Source organism: Dryobates pubescens, chromosome 6 (genome assembly GCF_014839835.1).
Source record: "Dryobates pubescens isolate bDryPub1 chromosome 6, bDryPub1.pri, whole genome shotgun sequence".
Classification (NCBI taxonomy): Eukaryota; Metazoa; Chordata; class Aves; order Piciformes; family Picidae; genus Dryobates; species Dryobates pubescens.
The window spans coordinates 13,667,828-13,691,127 of NC_071617.1; the positions used below are offsets into that span (position 1 = coordinate 13,667,828).

Sequence of the window (23,300 nt, forward strand, 5' to 3'; positions counted from 1 at the left end):
GTATACAATTCATCTCATTAATGAAAACTAAATAAATAAATCACCATTTAACTCTTAAGTAATTAAAGTAGAAGTCTTATGGGAAAGCAAGAGTGGATAACTATTAGAAGAAGAAAACAGGAATCACTTCATGTGAAAATATTCAGAAGAACTGATCAAAACAATTTCGTCAAATGTCATTTAGTCCAAGGCAAAAGAGTTTTCAGATGTCAGTTTTTCAGCAGTCTCTGTGACAAGGTTTCTGGAGTACAGTTCCTTCTCAGGTGTGGTCCATCAGATTTCAACACCTGATGTGCCCCCTGGGCCAGCCCTTAATACTGCTCGTCCAACTGTGGGTGAGCTGAAAGCAGGCCAGCTACCAGATTCTGTGTGATAAAACAGACAATATGCTGAGAGTCTGGTGGCTATTTTCACTAAAGCACTAACATCTTCAGTCAGACTTTCAGGATACTAAACCAGGTGAAAGATACGGACCTCCTTCTATCAGCCCAGATGTGAGAAGGAGCTGTAGAGCCTTGAGCAAGCGGAAGACATATTCAGATGATTACAGTGAGAGAATAGTAAGCAGCAAACTCAACTTGGCACCAAAAGGAATAGCTTTACTGCCTCCTCCACCACATTGCTCTCAGTGTAGACTTCGCACCAGCACTGGTGCATTCTTGTCCCCTAAAGATCTGACCATAAAATTTTATTTACTCAATGAGAGGAGGGGTAGTTTCCTGCTGCCACAAGCCCAGGAGCTAGCTCTCCCTGGATTCAGTGGAATGCCCGTGCCAGAAATGCAATCAAAGCTCTAATGCATCTGAAGTTCAGGGAAAAAGTGTCTATAACCTCCACTCCCTTTTGGAGCAGTCTAACAGCAGCATCAAGCTACAAGTGGAGGCTCAATTCAAAAAAGCAGAGGGAAGAGCTAAAAAATACCAAGCGTCCATCTGAACATCCCTCTGGAAAATAACTGTTTTGCAAAACACAGGAAGTATTTGGTTAATGATTATGCAACTCCAGTTCTATTTACTGAAAATTCATCTGAGTTTTGGCTTGCCTCTTCACCCATGACTATAAGGATTCTGACTACACTGTTAGTCATTCAGAAATGCAAAAGAAAAAGAAATTGTATTCCTGAGATCTAACAGGATATTCATTTGGATATTCATTATAATTCTTCCCCATGCACTTTTGAAGTGTGCAGAGGTAATGGAGTCTTGAGCAACTGAAATAATTTAGCAAATAAACTAAAGCCATAAGAAAGTTCTACAGTTAGATGAAGCATTTAGTATTTTAGAACTTGGTAATTAGAAGACTTTAAATGTTATGAGGAAAGGCAAATCATAGCAAGACCTAGCTTTCTAGGATTATCTGCCTAACGTGATTTTAGTTTAACTTGAGAAACTGATATGGCCACTAGAACTATTTTGTAGTGTTGGAAATGCATTTGAAGGAAACAGCACTGCAGGAATGATTCCTTTTGTTTCAGAATATGTCCCTGCAGTCTAACATTTCCTGACAATGAAGTAATCAGTAGCTGATTTTTAACAGACAGCAGTATCCAAGACTTGTTTTTTGTACAGGAATCACTGCGTTTCTGGCATGATCTGACTCAGAACTTAACTATTCCTTATGAATTCAGAAGATGGTTAATCCTTCTCTTTCTATAGATTTCTTCCAAAATGCTAAAACATCAGGTTGTAATTATATATATATAAAGTATACAAGCACTAAGGGCATCAAGTGTCTGTTCTTTACGTGGCAACCTTTATAAATGAGAGGACAACAAGTACACAAAGAGACTGCATCAGAAAGTGGGCAAAAAGATCACTCCACATGATTTATTCTGATGTTAAGAGGCTTCATTATAAATGATGCACAAATAAGAAATGAAAACATCTTTATCATTTGTTCAGGCTCAGAATGTTACACGATGCCACAAATGATGAATACAAATAGTTCTTTCACAAGGACATGCCTGAGCATGTCTAAGTCTGATACTATGATAAGTAGATACGGCTTTATCAGTAGGTGTATAAGTGAGAACCTGCACTTCAGCAACATTTCTTTTGTAAAGAAAAAGTACTATAAACTACTAGCACCAAACCCAGTAAACATTAATTTTTTTTTTGTTGTGGTCATAATCTATTCCATAACTTGGAAACATCTGGTTACGAAGATAGAGAACACCACTACATACCGCACGCAGAGGTACTTCAGTGGCTGCTTTGCAGAAGTACTCCTTGATCAGCAAACCGGTTGATCATGTTACTGACTAAATTATGTCCTGCACAAAATTTGGAATCAGCCACAGTTACCATACCTGCTGTCTCTCTCTGGTATTTCTTTAATAGCAATTCTGACTTGGTTGCTCAAATCCCGTCCTGCATACACAATGCCATAAGTTCCTTTCCCCAGAATGACTCGCTCACCGTTTTCATCATATTCATAATCATACTGCAAAGCAAACAACAACATGAAATCAAACAGAGGAAGAAGAGTAATTCCACCTGACCTTGTGCTCATAACTAAGGCATCTACAATGCTACTTGCTTTCTGCAGACCATGGAGAGGGAAAAAAACCAAAAAACCCACAACAAAACACAAGACAAACAAAATTCAGGTATTGTGCAGATATGCCTGTTTTCCTTCACTGACTGTACAGGAAACACTGGCTTCTAAGCTACCCATTTCAGGTAAATGCATAAAACTAAGCCAGCCTTTACCTGTTCTGTGTAGTTACATTTGCATGTCTTACTCAACGGGCATCTGCAATCCTGCTGGCAGGGTACTGTTATAACAACAGAAGACGACAGAGGGCCCTCTGCGCCAAGCTCAAAACTTCAGCTCCCACACAGGCACTGAAAGCAAGGCAGGATCGCCTCAATTTCTTCCACATGCTCTCCTGACCTGACCACATCTTCCAACCTTAATTTTGCCGTTGCTGGGTCAGCCAGCAGAATGTGCCAATGGAGGTTAGTCACGACTGCGGTGCAGTAAACCTCTTTTTGGCTGAATTTGAACATCAAAGATGTTAAGGGCAGTCCAGAAATGGTCAGTAGATAGTTATCTGATCTGTCCTCTTGTGTAACACAGACATGTAATTTCACAGACTTGCTCTCATGCTAAACCCAGTATCTTATGCCTGGATAATGGGTGTATTTTTCTCCAAAGAAAGACTGCAATCTTTTAAATAGAGAATCCACTACTGCTTTTAGTACTTTGTTTCAACAATTACTCTCATGCATTCATGCCTCTAAATTCAAATTTCTTTGGTGTCACTACTTCATTATGTTTATCTTCAACAGATTAAAGAGACCATTAGCACATCACAATTCTCCCTGTAAAAATACTTATCCACTGTAATTAAGTCACCCACTGCTTTTCTTTTTGCAAAAATCAAGTTAGGCACCCTACTGTTTTCATTGCAGGGTATTTTTCTATCCTACAAACCACTCTAGTGGTTTCTCTTTGTCCTGTCTCCAATTTCAGATGTATTATAAAAATTCCAGCATCAAAACCGGGATGGAGGGCTGTCTGTATTCATTACACAGAGCTGACTCTGAGATAGCTCTGGATACCTCTAGAGCTTCAGAACACTAGATTTGTGTGTAATAGGACATAGGATTAGAGATATTCTATCCTGTTCCCTGCTATCCAAAAGAAAGCCTAAGTACTGCATTGCACTCAGTGGCCCTGTACTCAACTTTCAATTACATGTATATTCAGACAAACAATTACATATATGTTCAGACCAGAAACCCAAGGTAAGAATACAACATGTAATAGAGTACCCATACAAGCTATATCTTAGCTAACAGGGGTAGCAGTTTCAGTGTGAGCTCATGGGCTGGGGGTATAAACAACCTCCAGCAGCACCGACATGATCATCTGATTTAAGTTTGCTGCTCATTGCAGTATTTGTCTGGTAATTAGCAAGACAAGCCTTCCCCTGCTACAGTTATATCCACTCAAGAGAGTCGAACAGAGAGCTACAAAGATGATTAACGGACTGGAGCACATGCCCTATGAGGAGAGGCTGAGAGACCTGGGCTTTTTTAGTCTGGAGAAGAGAAGACTGAAAGGGGATTTAATAAATGTTTATCTGAGGGCTGGGGATCAAGAGGGAGGGGACAGGCTCACTTGCACCCTATGATAGGACAAGGGATGATGGATATAAACTACAGCACAGGAGGTTCCACCTCAACATGAGAAGGAACTTTTCCACTGTGAGGGTCACAGAGCACTGGAACAGGCTCCCCAGAGAGGTTGTGGAGTCTCCTTCTCTGGAAACTTTCAAGACCCATCTGGATGTGTTCCTGTGTGACCTGTGCTCTGGCCGGAGGGTTGAACTCGAACTCCGGAGGTCCCTTCCAACCCCTAACATCCCGTGATCCTTACTTTTTGTGCAGATAACCTCCCAATAATGTAAGTGCACACAATTCCAGTGATGCATGAAACAGCCAACAAACAGTCTTTAAAATTTAAAGAGATGCTAATGCTGCCTGACCACATTCTGGAGCAACTGTTTCAACAGTCACTCTAATAAACACGACTGGAGAATTCCAGGGCTGAGTACATTCTCAAGCGTGTGTGCCAACAGAGATATGAGAGATTTAGCTATGCTGGTAATAAAAGCTACATAAGGACCATTAAAAAGAGTAATTCATTTATAAACAGTAGAGGATAAAATTTTCTAAACAGTAACTTGTCTAACCTCTTCCAGAGAAGGGGTAAGTTATTCCCTGCAGTGAAGGGACACTAAAAGCTCCACATAGTATGTCGGGGAGGGGAGGAAAAAAAACCAAAGAAGTAAAAATACCTCTAAGGAGTCTCCATCACATTCCCCTTCCTCTGTAGTCTTCCCTATTTCTTCAGTGATACCATTCACCATATCAAAAAACCTGTTAAAAGGAAAAATAAACAGAAAGGAATAGCAAATACATATTTAAGACAACAGAAGGGAAAAAAAGAACACTTCTTCTACAGTAATGAATGAGATTAAAGAGGACTTCAGTAGAGTAAGTATAAACTCAGTTTGTCAGTAAAAAAAAACATAAATAAATGGTTTACATAGAGAATTAAGGGAAGGGAAAATTTGCAGTTTTCCTATTCTCTTATATTCTTCTTTTATATGTGCAAGATATCCAACGATGTCTGAAATTGTTGATGGAATTACTATCAGCCGAATCTCTCCTCTTACACCCCCATTTATTTATGTCCAATAAAAGCACTGAAGCACCATGGAAGTGCCCAGAAGTCCTGCCTACATTTGGAGGAGATTCTGTAGTGCAGGAAGGCTAGCTTCAAGTTCTTGCTTGAATGAAACTGGAGTCTATTTTACAACTTTCCATTAAAAAAAAACCCAACAAAACCATCCCAAATGACTTTACCCCTTTGAAAGACTGCAAGTACAAATAGGTATGGCTTAAATGCCTTCTAAGAAGTGCTCGGAAACAAAGGGGAACAAACATGGTGAAATCATCTATATGAACTAAAATAGATGAGGGAACAAGTGATGCATTGAGTTGGGAGGTGGCCACAGCCATTAATACAGCATACTGCAGTGAATTTTGGTAAAGTTGCAGCCTTTCTTAGGATAAAACCCTGTGATGTTTCCTCTGGGAACACCTTCTGGAACAATTCATCCTCACAGCCCTCAAGCAGCAGACACACAGTTTAGAGAAACCAAAACACCCTTAATTTCGTGCACCAAACCCTTGTCTCGTTTCCTGTGGGGATACTGGTACAATCTCACCCATGTAAACATGATGCTAGTGTATAGAACATTAAGCATGCCTCCTCATAATCATATATAAACTTCTAATTGCAGTACAAATCAAATCTTGACCAGACCTTATTGTTACCTCAAGTGTTCCTATTTCAGAAAGACCATTTTTTAGTTCAGGATGCTTAGTTGGACTGAAGGCAATGAACACTTGTAGTATTAGAAAAAGTATTCTAAGTATTAGAAAAAATGAAAAATAATCCCTCAAAGTGTGTTAAAAAAAATTAATTTGTAATCACATTTATTTCCAACACCTGTTTGAGTTTACACTTTTTCCCTCAAACTCTCTTACATCTCTAGAGTACGGTAGTATGAATGAGAAGACAGCGATCACTGAAGATGCTAAGGTCAGCTTTCACCACAGTTCTGAAACAGTCTCTGTTGTGCATGCAAACACCAACTACCCCATCACAAGCCACATTTTTTCCTGGAGTAACAGGGACACACCTTCTGCAATGGAGTTCTGTGCAGAAATAGATTTGAAAGTCATCTGAGTTGTGCAGCACATACAGGAAACAGCATCGTTCTTCGAATTTCGAAATGCTGAAAGAACAGCCAAGTAAATAACGTTATTGGACACATGCATTTGCATTCCCACCTGCTGTATCAAACCACACAGATCAACCCATTCAATACAGGGAAGCACCACATGAAACCTAAATTACATTCTTGTATCCTCCAACATTCACATTCTACTGTTTGCTATCGTTCAGCTTGCTCTCCCAGTACACATAGCTTGAGAAAGAGTAGGAGAAAAGTTAATAGGATTATTTCCATTGACCTGACTCATTTTTTTCTGCAGTGCATTTAGTTAACACCCTTAATTTCTACCCCTGCAGCCAGGATGAAATATGCTTTCAGATTCACATCAGGAAGCTGGACTTTGAACTCAACTTATGAGTTCTTCCTGCTTTAGAAATCAGCCGCAGCTCAACCTTGAACAAAAATTTCTGATCAGTTCCTTGTGAATTGTTAATATTTTCCCAACAGGCTATCAGTGTAAGTCAGCATAAAAAAATTAGATGCATGACTTCACCACCCTTGCCCTCCATACCTTTCTTCAGTTTTATGTTGTATCTGCCATAACAGGAGAAAAAAAATATAATGAAGTAGCATGTTGGTCATATTCTTATGGATGCACAGATGTCCCAACAGAAGAGGTGCAGATTCTGGTACCCATAACAGTTTCCTACCCCAAGTAGGCTGCAGCTCTTGCAAACATTCAGCAGAACTGTTTCATATGGTCGATGGTAGGCTGCACATGAGCCTGCAGTGTGCCCAGGCAGCCAAGAGGGCCAATGGCATCCTGGCCTGCATCAGGAACAGTGCGGCCAGCAGGAGCAGGGAGGTCATTCTGCCCCTGTACACTGCACTACTTAGGCCGCACCTTGAGTATTGTGTCCAGTTCTGGGCCCTTCAGTTTAGGAAAGATATTGAGTTGCTGGAATATGTCCAGAGAAGGGCAACCAAGTTGGTGAGGGGTTTGAAACACAAGCCCTATGAGGAGAGACTGAGGGAGCTGGGGTTGCTTAGCCTGGAGAGGATGAGACTCAGGGGTGACCTTATTGCTCTCTACAACTACCTGAAGGGAGGTTGTAGACAGGCAGGGACTGGTTTCTTCTCCCAGGCAACCAGCACCAGAACAAGAGGCCACAGTCTCAAGCTGCACCAGGGGAGGTTTAAGCTGTAGATTAGGAGGAAGTTCTACACAGAGAGAGTGATTGCCCATTGGAATGGGCTGCCCAGGGAGGTGGTGGAGTCACCATTATTGGAGGTGTTTAGGAGCAGACTTGATAGGGTGCTTGATTGCATGGTTTAGTTGATTAGGTGGTGTTGGATGATAGGTTGGATGCGATGACCTTGAAGGTCTCTTCCAACCTGGTTTATTCTATTCTATTCTATTCTATTCTATTCTATTCTATTCTATTCTATTCTATTCTATTCTATTCCATTCCATTCCATTCCATTCCATTCCATTCCATTCCATTCCATTTGCATGTCACTTCTGTGCTCCTCATAGAAAACATTAAATATTATTTCAAACAGCTCTTTCTGTAACTTTGTCACATGTTGCCAGGTGTCAAGCTGATGTAGCATAACTGATTGTTACTATATCAGGAAAGGAAAAAAACCATGTGGCTTAGCAGGATTACAAAGGAATATAATGCAGTATTTGAGAAGCCAAGACAAATTAAGTCCCCTTGCTAACATTAGGATACTGGACAAAATCCACAGTCCTAGCGAAATCACTCTGCTTGAGCTGCATCAATATAAACATCATGTTTATAAGATTGTATTCTATGCTGTACCAAAGGATTGATGATTTGATTAACATTACAGTTTTTCTTCACATATCAGGAAATACTTGCAATTTTCAACTTTTAATAGGCATCTAAGGTTGTCTGATCCTTGCTTCCTTTTAGAATGCCTCTGTTTGTAGAGCTGTGTAACTTTTGATAAACAAATGGCAGGTCAGACACGTTGTGAGGCCTGCCTTTCATGAAGCTATCTAGGAGAAGAGTGAGCTATATTGTAAGAATATTTTGCTTTCAGGGTGCTGACTCGTTTAGTTTTATGTCAGAAAAAATTCATAACTGCTAAGTACTGTACACATCTGGGAAGACAGCCACTGTTTCCAGTCTATAAACTAACATTTCATAGAATCATAGAATCAACAAGGTTGGAAAAGACCTGAAAGATCACCGAGTCCAACCTGTTACCCAGCACCTCATGACTACTAAACCATGGCACCAAGTGCTACGTCCAATCCCCTCTTGAGCACCTTCCAGGGATGGTGACTCCACCACCTCCCTGGGAAGCCCATTCCAACGGCCAACAACTCTCTCTGTGAAGAACTTTCTCCTCACCGTGAGCCTAAACCTCCCCTGGCACAGTTTGAGTCTATGTCCTCTTGTTCTGGTGCTGATTGCCTGGGAGAGGAGACCAACCCCTTCCTGGGTACAACCTCCCTTCAGGTAGTTGTAGACAGCAGTAAGGTCTCCCCTGAGCCTCTTCTCCAATTTTTAAAGCATACAGGTAAAGCCTCCAGCTATGGAGCCACTGATATTACCAGAGTTACTCATTCATTTCAAGTTCCATGTAAACGTAAATGTTTTACTGCATAAATTATCAGTTTAAACCTGATGTGCAGCAAAGCCACTTACACAGCAGTGAACAAAAGGCTAAGCAAAAGGACAGGCACGTTCATAAATAGTTCAGGCCTTTAAGTGAACATTTACATTCCTTTTATGTTACTTTCCTCCTTGGAAGAAAAAAAATAAAAGGGAAGGAAAAAAAAAAAGCTGTTGAAGTGAAAAAAGGAAGACTAAAACATACCATGTTATAAAAAGAGAAAGGATAATTTGCTTAGTAAGTCTCTCATTCTGACAGTTCCCAAGCTCACATAATACCAACTGACTTTGACAGCAGAATTTGGGTTGAATTTGTGAAACTCTGAAGACAGAGAAGTACAATGTAGCGTGGCCGTATGCCCAGCTCCTGTGCATCCAGAACTCCCCTTAGCCATGAGAAGTACTGCAAATGCTCTAACTACTGCTTACTAATACATCCAGATGAAGCAGCAGATAAAACAGTTGAGCATTGGCAGCAACAGAAATGCAGCTCTGTGAAACTTCTGTTTGTTTTCAGAAGCGTAACAGTATAGACACTTCCCACTGTCATAATTAAGTAGTCTGGTGAGATTCCAAGCTCCAAGGACTTGGGATGGAAGACAAATATCCTTGTTGCCAATTCTTAAGCTACAAAGAAAACTGGATGCAGATCTGAACTCAACATTTTCACCATTTCTAACACTGCATTCATCAGCATGACCTCTGAGACACTCTCCCATGGAAACATCACAAGCAGCAGTTGTTTCATAATACAGTGCTTGTCCCAAACAATGAGAAAAAGCCAACCTGTAGTCTAGCAACTTCAGTTTGCTACTTTATTTTTAAATTGGAAAAATAAAGATGCTGTATCTTCTTGCTCACATGATGTCAGCTCTGAAGAACACCAGAGACTTTTCTGGATCACCTAAGACGCACAGCACCTTGGGGTAGCAGCCATGTTCTCAAAGGCTCTTATAAAGCCTTTAAGGTTCAATAATAAATATTTACATTAAGAGGTCAAGAAGCCACGAGATAAAAGCAGAATTATTTACAGCAGCACACAAACTGCAAATCAATGAGTTGAAGCTAACCTAGTAACTATGACTCCCTGCATACTGGATGCGATTTAGCACTGCACTGTTCAGAGTTATGTATACTTTCCAAATCCCTTTGCAGCTCATGAGAGTGGAACTCTATTACTCATGAAATAAGATGCTGATTACACTGGCTGATACATAGCACAAAGTGGTGACCCCTCAGTCATTTCCTTGAACAATTTACAAAACCCATTAGCCATTTCAATGCTAGATGTCTCCTCAGACCTGCCTTCTCCTTACGTAATGCAGCAAATATTTATGGAGGCCTTTGTTGAAAAAGCCTCCAAGACCATGTACAAAGACCTGCCTTGTACATTAAGGCTGCACTTCTAAAGCTGGCACTTAATAGTCTAGAAAGGCTGAGAATCCTCACAGAGCTGGGAACTCCCCCTTCTTAAACTGCATTAAGTCCAAGAGATTCAAAGCAGGCAAAAATAGTCTTGATATAAAAATAGATTGGAATCAAGCTTGGTTCTCAAGGCTGTCCCACTCTAAAGAATACCTGCCTTCATAAAACTAGGGGGAGAAAAAACCCACTGAAAAAATAAGTGATCAGAAACTTGCATATATTTGGAGGAAGAAGAAATAAAAAAATCCATCCAAAACCCCCAAGGCTTACTCAGTTTTGTACTTGCAAAAGATAAAGATTTCCCCCTGCAGCTCCTCATGGAAGCAGCCTGTTTTCTAAGAATTCACAGTGACTCTTGCTGCACTACAAAGTCTCCCAAGTTGTTTTGGGCATCTGTCCAGATGAACAAATTTGAAATTGAATTGAAAAATTAAATTACAATTAACAGTTTCTATAACAAATACAGGAGGAAACCCCAGAAACCGTACTGACCACAGCTTGGTTTAGTAAGGGGGAAGGGAAAGAGAAAAAAAAAAAGCCAAAAATAAATACATACTTTCTTCTTTTTTAGCTTTTTGTGTGTGTTTGCTTTTAGAAGCACACAAAAATACACTGTAAGCAAAACCCAAACCAGACTGGACTAAGCATATCATTGCAATTTATGCCTAAAATAAGCCGAATCTTGCAGGATTGAATTTCTGTGTCTATTGATAGTTTAAGTTACTTTGGGGAACAAAAAATAAAAATAAAAACCATCCATCTGTACAAAAATGTCCTGCAGACATAGCAACAGCTTTGTGTGTATGGAACAGTTATTATTAGAACAGAGAAATGACTTTTTTTTTTTTTTTTTCATGTTAAGATTTCTGGACTTTAGAAATTATATTAAAAGCAACCACAAAAGTGGAAAGCTGCAGGATGCCAAAGTACAGATCAGTCCTAGTTAAAAAAAAAAAAGACTAAGGCAAAGAATTGATCTGAATAGAACCATAGCAGTGGTAAAACCCCAGAAACAAACTGCAAGGCTGGACTTGCCGAACAATGCACGCTACGTTGAACCGGGGCTAGCAGATCAGACCCACTAGCCCAGATTCAGCTGTCCTCTACTGACAGTATCACACACAAACCAGCAAAGAATTCTCCTTTCTGCTTAGTAGACAGAAAACACTCTGCTGCAACCAAATAAATAAATGGCAAAGTTTACTCCTTTGTCATTATCTCATTAACCCTGTCCCAAAGAGGGAAGTGTGCTGATGAAAACGGGCCTTGGACATACAACATCGTTCCCTTCTAATCTAGTCAAGGCAGTCTTGCACATGTCATTCTTGATCATAAAATTTACTAATCCTACTCCATGTGACTCTCTGGGACGTGAGGGGTTGTTTTCTCTCACTGCCTTTTCTGTTTTCTCAAACAACCTTCACATTTTCACTCTGTGGTCTAACTACTGACAGGCTTCTCCCCTTATGGGCCTCCTCTGAAACAGTTTTTCTGCCACATCCAAAACAAGACACAGAAACAAACAAAAAAACCCCTGAAACTTAAACACTCACAGCAAAACCCAACAAGGGGTAAGCAGTTAAGGTGTGGCAAGACATCCTAATCTTGTCGGTTCCTCATACCCTCTTGCTCTGCATCCACACATAACTTCATTACTTACATGTTCTGTGCTCCAGGCAGTTATTTAAATTCGCATAAAGAAAGTGACTACCAACTTTCAGCCAATATTTTTTCTTGAATTCAGTGGGCTCTGACTGCTGAATTTTACATAATGAACTCTGCAAGTGGTCATTTTTGAATGACTCTTGGGGTTTCACTAACAGCCGGGCACCTGTGAAGTACCTGCAATACACTGCCCTGATTCAGTGTCTGCTACTCCAACAAAGTCCACAGCTTAATACAATATTGATCTGACACTCTTTTTATTCCAAACCTTGAAAGGGAAACAGCTTACCTCACTCCTCTGATAGAAGCAGCACTGAAGTTCCACTCATGGATACCTTTCTGTAACATACAGAAGAAAATAAACAAATAAATAAGTTCCTTTTTATGAATGAAGCACCAGTAGGCACATCCTCTAGACTGAAAGTCAGGAGGTGCAAAGAGAATCACTCGAATTACAACAGCCTATGACCTTTTAACATTCATTTTCCAGGGATTTTATTTTCTTTCCACCCAAACCCAAAGCACCAGAAGTTACAGATGGAAGGTTTGGGTTGTTTCTTAACTGTTTACTCTGCAAACAATATACTATTTCAGAAAATATGCAAAACAGCAGATCAGAACAGCTGCCAGTATAGCCTGGTCTGGGTGATGACTTGGGATCAGCACAACCCTTTGGAAAGTGGGGGAAGGGGGAATTCTATCTTGAATAACAAGAGCCTGGTCTGTGTGCCCTCATGTGCAGGAAAAGCAGGTGAAGAGAGCTACAAGTGGGAAGTCTGAAGCTGGAAAGCAAGAAGTTCTTGAGAAGGAGGAGGAATTGCCCAGGCAATGAGAAAATCTGAAGGCCAGGCATCCAAAAATACAGAAAGGCAACTATTTCCCTAGGAATCCAGAAGAGAGCAGTAAGAATGCACCAAAACTCCTAAGAGCTTTGGGAGTAATGCATGTGGCTGGAAGAAAGAAGTCACCCTATGAAAACAGCCTCATTTACTTTCAGATCTTTCAAATTTACATGTCTCATTCAGCAGAACTGAGTCCTCTCTGTAGACAGTCATATTGCTCATATTTATGGCCTAATAAAATTTCACTGCAGGAAACAGAAGCCTTTTGTATATTCTAATGAAAACATTCTCCTTTCAGGAAAAGGTGGAACTACACTACCTCAAAGTCCTGGCACCCTTGGGGTACCACCACAATAAGCAACATATTTAAAGAATCTCTGCTTTCTAGAGCTGAATTTTATTTGGCATTTCATTTACACCTGAGCAATTAAAAGGCACAGAGGCATTTCTTGCCGAGGAGTAATTTATAGGGTAAGGACATAGTGTCAAACATAAACATAATCAAATGTACTCCAAAAGAAGACTTAAAAATGTGTAGCTTATAAAACAGTTCATGAACAGAAGTCAGAACAGATATGCTGACTAAAGAGTTGCACAATGTGCAGGAAATAGAGGAAATTATTCTCCCAACTATAACAGCTTTCTATGAGGTTTGATGCATCAATTTTCTCCTCCTCTGTAATTCCTTCCTTCCTCTCCAAATTGTGTTAAAGGCTGAGATGCTAACATAAAATTCTTAATGCAATGTACCAAAAATAAAAGCAAAAATATTTCTTGAAGCCCACGCTTCACACTGTTATAGGGTACAAAGTGATAAACTCTGGTGCCACTTCAACATCAAATGGGGGAAAGAGTTTCTCCAGTGGCACATAGGAACAAGAGAATAGCCTGACTGTAAGAAAAGTTGGGCTTGCACCTTGACATAGAGGCACTAGCTGCTGGTAGTAGGAAGTATTTGCAAAACTAATATTCTGGTTACCTGGTTCTCCTGCACGAGGACAGACAACCAACTCAATTCCTCTGCTTATAAGGAGGGTGTATCTGCACTGTCTCTTACTCCTCCCTCCCCAGACAAACTCTGACACTTTCCAATTTTCCATGCTTGGAAAAGCTCTTTGGATCTTAGCTATTGGTCTTTATCCAATTCCCACTTCTGGGCATAATCTAAAAATCTAAAGAAGTTAAAAAGATATATCCTGACAGGCAGAAATGCTCAAGAAGCATAAGAAGCATAATTATTGTGAATGTTACCTGTCATCTATGTGCAACTAATCTCTCATACATTCATATATCTTTTATTTACCACACAAAGCTCTCAGGCAATTAAATATTATAAAAGCTACATCCCTCATGATCTGGCCAAGTTTTGACTACATCAGAGTAAACATATCAGGCATGCTATCCAAACTCAGCATCTGTTCTTTGGTTAGGGAAGAAAAAAAACCCCAACCAACAAAAAAAACCCTACAATTATCCAAAACAAAACTCCAAATGGATTCAGAATCCAATGCAAAACAGAGACAGGCTGTTCTGCTTCAGACTTGCAAACAACACTACTGCATTCCCCCTGCAGAAAGAGCTGCTAAAATGAGAGAACTGCAAGGCAAAGGTAATGTGCATTCTACAAAATGAAACACTGATTTTTGTGGGCATTTGTTCAGGTTAAACTTGAAGTACAAAAGGCATAAATGTTAAGATACACTACTGAAAAAGTAAGCCACAGAAGAGGCCATGTTATTTATCTTGGCATTGGTGTCATATGCCTATTTATTACAAACTGCCAGCTGCAGGCTCCACTGAGTTCCAGTTTGGATTTGAAATGGGAATTTGGTTTCTTTGTGCATGAAAGGAAGTTCATACGCTCTGTAACTCACAATTCTTATTCTCAGAGCACTGACTACATTTAAGGAAATAAGTAGAATCACAACTTATGAGCCAAATTAAACTGAAATCTGAAGCGTGAGCTGGTAAAACTCTGACAGACCAATGGCAAAAGAATAAATGAGTACGAAATGGCAACAAACAAATTCATACTGAAAGCTAGAAGACTTAAGAGTCTTCTACTCAGCAGCAATATTCCACTCTAGGCTTTTACGGGGATGCAATAGCATTCTCAAACTACTTTCCAGCACAAATAGTGACCTGTGAAACCTACACTAGTATTCAAACTCTATATGCCAAGAGTGTCTGCAAAAGGTGAGGATGAGGCCTTGAGCAGCTGAATCTAGTTGAGAGGCATTCCTGCCCATGGTGGGGAGGCTGGAGTAGATGATCTCTAAGGTCCCTTCCAACCAAAGCCATTCTATGATGACTCAGTATCCCAGAAAATTCCTTCTAGTCATATGTTCTTTCTTATGCTATAGATAAGCCACATAAAAGAGTGGAAAATATTGTTTGGAGGCGAACTCCATGCAAATGCAAAAAAGCCTAGCCTAAAAGAAAAATCAAACAAACAAACCCCACCATAAAATGGATGTTCAAGTAGTTTCTAAAGAGACTAAACCGAACACAGAAATAGTACTGCTGACAAATAGTTATTTACTCTGTGGTAAATTTTGGTTTTGTGCAAGAAACTTATTTATAGTATTTTCAGAGGCTGAGTCTACTTGAAAAAACATCAGTCAGAATAAACCACAAAACCAGAAATTCACTGGTCTAGACTAACATTTCAGTTTGTGCTCTATGTATGCTATTTCAGCCACTGTCCATTTACACCTCCTCATGAACCCAGAACAAATTCTAAACAGCTCACCTTCACATACTCTACACACAAAAATGTTTCTCCTTTCAGGGATTAGAAGTACAAAAGTTGACAGATGGATTATCTGAAAAGCAGGTCTTCACTGTCCTATCCTGCAGGCAAATAAAATGCTTCCACAGAAGAATTAACTGCTAGTTCTTACAAATCATATTGCCAAGTACAAATCAAGATGTGCCTCCAGCTGACTTGGCCTGTGCTCACTCCTCATACACTCCCCTCATTTCTGTGCTCCTGGTTCTTCTCTGAGGTTCTATGATGTCTCCCTGTTTTCACTCTTACCAAGATTTTGCTTCCTAATCATTACTGAATGCAATAATGAGTCTAGGTTTTCATCTCCCCTTGCATGTATGGATTTTCTAAGCTCCCTTCCAAATACATTTGGCTATATCACATCTTGACTTAAGGACTTCCCAGCATTTTCCATTTCCAGGCCTTTGGAGCATCCATCTATCTATCTATCCTTCTGCAAGACAGTTCTTTGGCTTTTCACTGATTCTGCTTTAAGACACTAGCTTCTAATGCTTTCATAGCAAAGGACATATGTACCACAGCTGACAAGGAACACTGCAAGCACAGGAAGAAGACAGTTCTGTTTGTATACTTAATTTTATGCTACCTTATTCGTGTGACAGTATATTGGAAATCACTTAGATATTAAGCAACAGACTTGTATATTATACATTGGTTTAAAACAACCTGAAAGATGAAGCAAGTCATTTTTAGGAATTAGAGATGAAAGATCCATTGAACAACAGGACAAACTTAAAGAAAAAAAAATGAAGAATGTCATATGAAAAAAATTTACTTTAAAACATGCATGGCAAGTTATGATCACAGCATCTTCCTGTCTGTGCTAAATAACTTCTCTCCTTTGCAGAATCCATCATTAGATGCTACTGTTTATGTATTATGCCTCTTATGTACCATGGATACTTTAATTTTGAAAATAGCTACAACTAGAGACAACATGAGGGTGTACCTTGTCATCAGGCAGTACATGCCAGATAGATACAGTCTTCTCCTCGGCTTCACTGTTGATGGAGAGATACGAGGGTTGATAGATTTTTGTTGGTTCTAATATTAAAACCTTGCAGAAAAACAAAATAATTTGTAAGAGTTAGCACAAAATACATAGAATTTTTAAAAAGTTACAACTATTTCTGTTGTAAAGGAAGCAGGAAAGGCAGAAGAAACAGAATGAAGGGAGTTTGTCTCTTCTCTCAAGCAACCAGCACCAGAACAAGAGGACACAGTCTCAAGCTGAGCCAGGGGAAGTTTAGGCTCGAGGCGAGGAGGAAGTTCTCCACTGAGAGAATTATTAGCCATTGGAATGGGCTGCCCAGGGAGGTGGTGGAGTCACCATCCCTGGAGGTGTTCAAGAGGGGAGTGGACGTGGCACTTGGTGCCATGGTTTAGTCATGAGATCTGTGGTGACAGGTTGGACTTGATCTTTGAGGTCTCTTCCAACCTTGGTGATTCTGTGTGATTCTGTGTGTAAAATTTTAGGTACCAGGCTAGTTTAGTAGGCTGAGAGTAATTTAAGATTTATATATTTTTTAAAGGCAATTTTAGTTTTTTACATAAGCCTGCTGTGTCAATAGGTAGCAAATATAATATAGTTTTCCAAATTATATGTCTGAACACTATCTGTCACACTCCACTTCTGTCACAATCCATTCTCTTGCAATGCCATTCAAGAATGCCCATCACCCAGGTGGACAAGATTCACACTGTGATTTTATCACCTTTTGGATGAAGTGTATTTGGGTAAATCAGAGAAACACAGCAACCTAGTGCTAGATTAAATTGCTTTAGATTTGGACCACAGTTAACTGTGGTCACCAGGTCAAATTACTTTGTCAAAAGCAACAAGGAGCAGAGATCTAAAGATTACAGAAAATTTCCTGGAATGAACAGAAAAAAACCCCTAGAACTGTCATCAACACAAAAAGGACACAAACCTGATGGAGTGGATCCAGAGGAGGGCCACAGAAATGACCAGGGTGCTGGAACACCTCTCCTACAAGGACAGGCTGAAGGAGCTGAGGTTGTTCAGCCTGGAGAAGAGTCTGGGGAAACCTGATAATCTTTTGTTCTTCTGTCCTTCCCTCTCCCATAAAAGCTCAAATCAAACACTATCTTCAAAATACAGAATCATAGAATGGTCCAGGCCAGAAGGGACCTCCAAAAGTCATCTAGTCCGACCTCCCCACAGTCAGCAGGGACATCCTCAACTACATCAGCTTGCCCAGGGCCTTGTTGAGCCTCACCTTGAATATCTCCAGGGAAGGGGCCTCAACCACCTCCCTGGGCAACCTGTTCCAGTGTTCCACTACCCTCATAGCAAAGAACTTGTTCCTTACATCCAATCTAAATCTGCCCTTCTCTAGTTTGAAGCCATTGCCCCTTATCCTGTCACCACAGGCCTCTATAAACAGTCTCTCTCCATCCTTTCTGTAGGCCACCTTCAGGTACTGGAAGGCTGATATTAGGGTCTCCTCAGAGCCTCCTGTTCTCCAGGCTGAACAACCCCTGCTTGCTCAGCCTGTCCTCATAGCAGAGGTGCTCCAACCCCTGATCATTTTTGTAGCCCTCCTCTAGACCCTTTCCATTAGGTCCATGTCCTTCTTGTGTTGAGGGCTCCAGACCTGCACACAGTACTCCAGGTGAGGTCTCACCAGAGCAAAATGGCAGAATCACCTCTCCAGATCTGCTGGCAATGCATCTTTTGATGCAGCCCAGGATGTGATTTGCCTTTTGGGCTGCAAGCGCACACTGCCTGCTCATGTCCAGCTTCTTATCCATCAGCACCCCTAAGACCTTTTCCTCAGAGCTGCTTTCTATATTCAAGATACAGAAATTCAAGATACAGAAATTCTTTGGAGTTCAAATAGCAGTTTTAGGAAAGAATGATTAACTGGAGCAACTTGGTCTATATCTATTAAAAAAAAAAACACCAAAAATTGCAAGAAATACATAAACAGCTAAGCAGAAAGTCTTGGAAAGGGCCATGACTTCTTAGAGTCAAATCTAAGCCACATAATATCCCACAATGAGCAGACAGACACACTGGAGGAAGCAGAAGGCCACACTTTCAAAAGTACCAAGGCATTTATGACCAACGTGTCACTTGGCATCTTCAGACACTTAGACTTTCTAAAATCTTGTTTAGACTATTTCACTAATTTGGGTCTTTAGCCTATAGCAAGTTAACCCCACGCTGTGTCATTTCTTCCTCTAAAGGCTGAAAAGAGATTTATGACACTGATGCTACCAGATAAGAGAGTAACTGACAATTAAGCTTGTAATGATGGATAGCAAAGTTCTTAATTTCAAGCTCCAAGAACAATTCACAGTAAGGAATTACGGGGAAAAAAAAAAAATCAGGATAACTTATTTGCAGGAATCTGGGAGAAGGTAAGGAAAAGAAAGCCACTATGTCTCATTTTGGTGACTTGCTGAATGATGCAATTTTCCTTCTGACTAGACACAAACAGAATTTTTGTATCATAAGAGACTGTGTATGTCTGCCTGCAATATCAGGATAGTTTCTTATGCCACACAGTCCAACTATGTGGTCACTGGGCTTTCCTTTTGGCTCATGCTATTGCCATGATCAGTTTCATTTTGTCTCAGTATTAATAAAAATCCAAACCAAAATCCAGACTTTGACAGTTTTATGGGTCAGAACTTACTTTAACTATCCAAATGCACCATTCCATCATCAAAAAAGAACACAGCCTTGTCTTTTCCAAATACCAGAGGATTCCAAAATTGTTTTTTTTTGCATCCCTGCAAATCTTTACACCAATTCTCCTTAGAGAACAAGAATCAGACTCCCTGGAGAGTCTCATGCTGGTTCTGCTTTACTGCCTTAAGCTGTTGCTGTTCAACACAACTGTCTTCCTTATGCTTTATTATGCCATCTATACACATAAGTCAACAGAACTGTACAATACTGGGAGTATCTGGGAGGCAACAGTAACTGCTATTGAAAACAAAAAGCTGTATTTGCTAATGCATAACTAAAAAAGGAACACCCCAGACATTATTTCCCATATGTATATAGTTAATATGTACAGGAACAAAGATCTTTCTACAGTGTATTTTCAGGACATTGTACAATACCAGGGTGTCTAATAAAGAACTTCAGCAAAGTGTTTGTGAAGGAAATCAGAAAAGTACATACACATATATATATATTCATAGTGCAATGGTTTTGAAACATACTGTCTAGTAGCTGGGAGATTTCTAATTGCATGGGCTGACATTTAACCTCTACTAGATTAACTGCTAGCAGGTTATGTAAAGCCTGCTGAGCTAGAAAGAGATTGAAATTAAATAGCTTTTCTTCAAAGCACGATATAATTAACATAGCATAACCTAGGATATACTGCAAAGCTTTGCTTCAGAAGTATACCCACTCCTAGCAAACACTAGCCAACACAATTGTATCTTGACTTTTTTCCTCATCACTTTTGTGTGGAACACGCTGTGCAATCCTTTCGTAGCTACATGCAATCAATTCAAGCCAATCTAATATGTGGGCCAAACAGTTTATTGTTGGCAACCTAAAAATCAGCAGTGTTTTGTGTCCATTTCCTTCATGTCACAATTTCTGACAAAAGACCAAAACCAACAATAAGACAACCACTTACTGGAAATCGAACTACAGACACATCTGTCTTTGTGGCTTCAACGAGGAAGTCCATCCAGAAGTCCACTAGTTCCTGTTTGGCTGTATGTTGCTCTGTAGTCAGTTTCTTAAAATGTTGATGTATCAAAATAGTCTCTACAATAGACTTCAGGTACCTGTGATCATCCAAGCATATGGAGTTAGCACATTAAAGGCAGTCTGTAAATAGTAATGTCTCTACCTTTAATCACAACTGAAACATTGACCATTGCAACACCAAGGCAGTCAGTAAGATGTTGGTTCTCTAGGATTGCTTTAAATTATAGCAATTACCGTTTAGAAATCAAAATACAGCTGCTTTATTAGTAACCTGAAATCTAAGTGAGTTCTGGGACGCTCCTTCCTGCTTAAATTCCTGATCCCATACTCTGGAGTATCCTAAACCATGAAAGATTCAAGCGACAACTAAATCTTCCACCTACGGACCAAGCTGAGCCCATGACAAACTTGTTTCAATAATGACCAACATCAAATGAATACCTCAAGTGAGAAATCCACTAGTTTAACTTGTTACACTGTTCTGTCTTCTGTATTGTACCAGCACTGGCAGTTGTTTAACAGAGCTTCCTAAAACATGACACTTCTGGAACTGACTATCTGATAAAGATGACTAGAGCTATGCTAAGCAGCCTTTTGGCATTGCTAAGAAAGGAAAACAGCAGTGCTGAATGCTTCTCCTAAATACAGCTCATGCCTTTCTCTGCTGTTCAGCTTTCTGGGGTTAATTTATGGAAATCTTTATAACATTATTTTTTTCCAGGAATGCCAAGAGAAAGCAAAGTTGCAAACATCATCTTACACCATTTTTATGAATACAACAGCAAATGAGATACACATGCTTAGAGAGGATTTATCACAGCTATTACCTTATCACAATTAGACTATTCATGGAAAATTTGTTTCCAGGCTTATAACAAGAAGGTATAATGTAAACTCAAGAGGGCCTTCAGCTATGTATTTTCAAGTCATCCTTCTTAGGGCATAAGGATATTTGGCTTAAAACACTGGATCTACTCCCCTTTGCTGCGGGTGGGCCCTGACAAACAGCAGGAATCAGACTGGGAAGGAATTGCTCACAGGAGAAATCCTTCCTGAAGCACAAACGACTGTGTATTTTCAGAGTTTAATCTACTGACTTAAACCCCACGGGAACTGGTACATAAAATCCTGACAATCAGGCATTCATAAACGCCAGAAAACTCTGAACAGGAGACTTGCAGAGAGTGCTATCCAGCTTCTCAGTAAAACATGCACATATTAAAAATGGAAAATCATGAAGATAAATGCTCTGTAGACAGCATTTATAGAGTACTTGGTCAGTAATTTAGAGTTCTTAATCTTGACAGTTTCCCATATTAGGTTGATAAAGAATTTTGGAATGCCTATATTTTAGCACACATACATACGTCCCTGCAAGTGTTCAAAGCCAGACTGGATGAAGCTTTGAGCAATCTCATCTAGCAGAAGATGTTCCTGCCCATAGCAAGGGATCAGAACAAGGTAATCTTTAAGATCCCTTCCAACCCAAACCATTCTATAATTTCCTTCTGACCAGCTTTTGGAGACATTTTCTAGTCTTTATAAAAAGTCAAAAATACACAGGCTGCAACATACACACTCTTTCAATTGGCAGTGACAACCATTTTTAGTCAGAAAAAGGTTGCCCAGATAACAGGATATCAGACCTTAATTAGTGACCAGTCCTTACTTGCTGCCCACATCCAAAGCAAAACAGGTGTGGAAGCTTCCTTTCAGAGCACATATCTTTTGGCCTTTGCAGAACATATATTGAGTCCACAGGGTTATCTTTAGCTCTAGATTGCTAACCTTTCTGCTAACCTTTCTGAACTTCAATCTGCATTTTTCTCAAGCATGAAATGCAACTTGCCCCACACATCACATTCCTATTCAAGTTGCTAAAGTAACTGGTATGTGCAATAACCACCACAGTATTCCAAGGTATATCCATGCCTCTCAATCCAAGCTCTCTGCATTCCCCAAACCTTCAGGCACTATGACTAAACTTGTAAATCAATACCACCTCTCTTCAGCAACGTAACTGTATGGTAACGTATGGTCCTTACAAGTAACTCCTCCTTCCTCCCTTGCCCTCAGAAAAGCCTGGAGCCAACAGTGAATTTGCCCTTCTCAAACACTGAATTAAAGATCCATGTTAAGCTTGTCCCTGAATAAGGACAAAAGGGGAAGAGAGTTCCTTGTCTGGGTGAAAGTGCAGTGACAGAATACACAGACAGCAAACTCTGTTTGAAGAAACCAAAACAATCTTCTGTCAGCGAAATACAACACTGAATGTGAAAGCTGTTTTATCACAGTCACGTACATGATCTTGTTTATCCCCTTACCATGCTGGTGCCTTTAGCTTAAACAGCTTTTCTGAAGCCTGGATCACTCTTATATGGTCATTAGCCAACATACTGGCCCCCAGGAAAGATCCCACTTCCCAATAGCTTTGCAGTTTCTCCAAGCTCCCCTTTTTACCAAGCAGGCTGCTGATCTTTACTCCTGTAGTAAAAACAAAACAAAACAAAAATACCCAGCAATGTATCCATACAGTTTAAAAAAACCCACAAGCATTTTCCTGATTTGAAACTTATTAATTGCTTAAATTACTGTAGCCTCTCTATTTCAGTGAAGCAAAATGGAAATCATACTTACCAGTTACTGTTATATGCCTTCCAAACACCCTAGGCTGTAGCACTTTTTTTTTCCCCTCCCCATCTTCCTAAAGTCTTCTCAAGAAAGGAAACTTAAGGCATCACTGTCAGGACAAGGCCATAGTCAGATTACCTATGTTCTTGCATGGACCTCATCTGTAAAGGTAAATTGGGGCCTTAGGCTACACAACATAGCTGGTAAAAACTTAACAGATGCTGAATAAGGCACCTATTATGTTTTTTTCTGCTTTGTTTTTTTTTTAACTCATGAGCCCCAAGCCCCAAACTTACCTTTATAGACAAGGCCCCATGCAGAAGGAACTGATGATCCA

General features: G+C 40.0%; 1 protein-coding gene across 1 annotated transcript in view; it reads right to left on the bottom strand.

Annotated features, from left to right (window-relative positions):
• The window catches only part of MAP3K5 (mitogen-activated protein kinase kinase kinase 5), a 119,420-nt gene that overhangs the window by 25,139 nt on the left and 70,981 nt on the right, over positions 1 to 23,300 (bottom strand). Inside the window, exons 9-15 of the mRNA XM_054162637.1 lie at positions 22,657 to 22,816; positions 20,256 to 20,409; positions 16,577 to 16,684; positions 12,284 to 12,333; positions 6,221 to 6,316; positions 4,808 to 4,889; positions 2,309 to 2,442 (exon numbers count right to left, since the gene is read on the bottom strand). Of these exons, the coding sequence (XP_054018612.1) occupies positions 2,309 to 2,442; positions 4,808 to 4,889; positions 6,221 to 6,316; positions 12,284 to 12,333; positions 16,577 to 16,684; positions 20,256 to 20,409; positions 22,657 to 22,816 (784 nt within the window). The remainder of the gene's footprint in view (positions 1 to 2,308; positions 2,443 to 4,807; positions 4,890 to 6,220; positions 6,317 to 12,283; positions 12,334 to 16,576; positions 16,685 to 20,255; positions 20,410 to 22,656; positions 22,817 to 23,300) is intronic.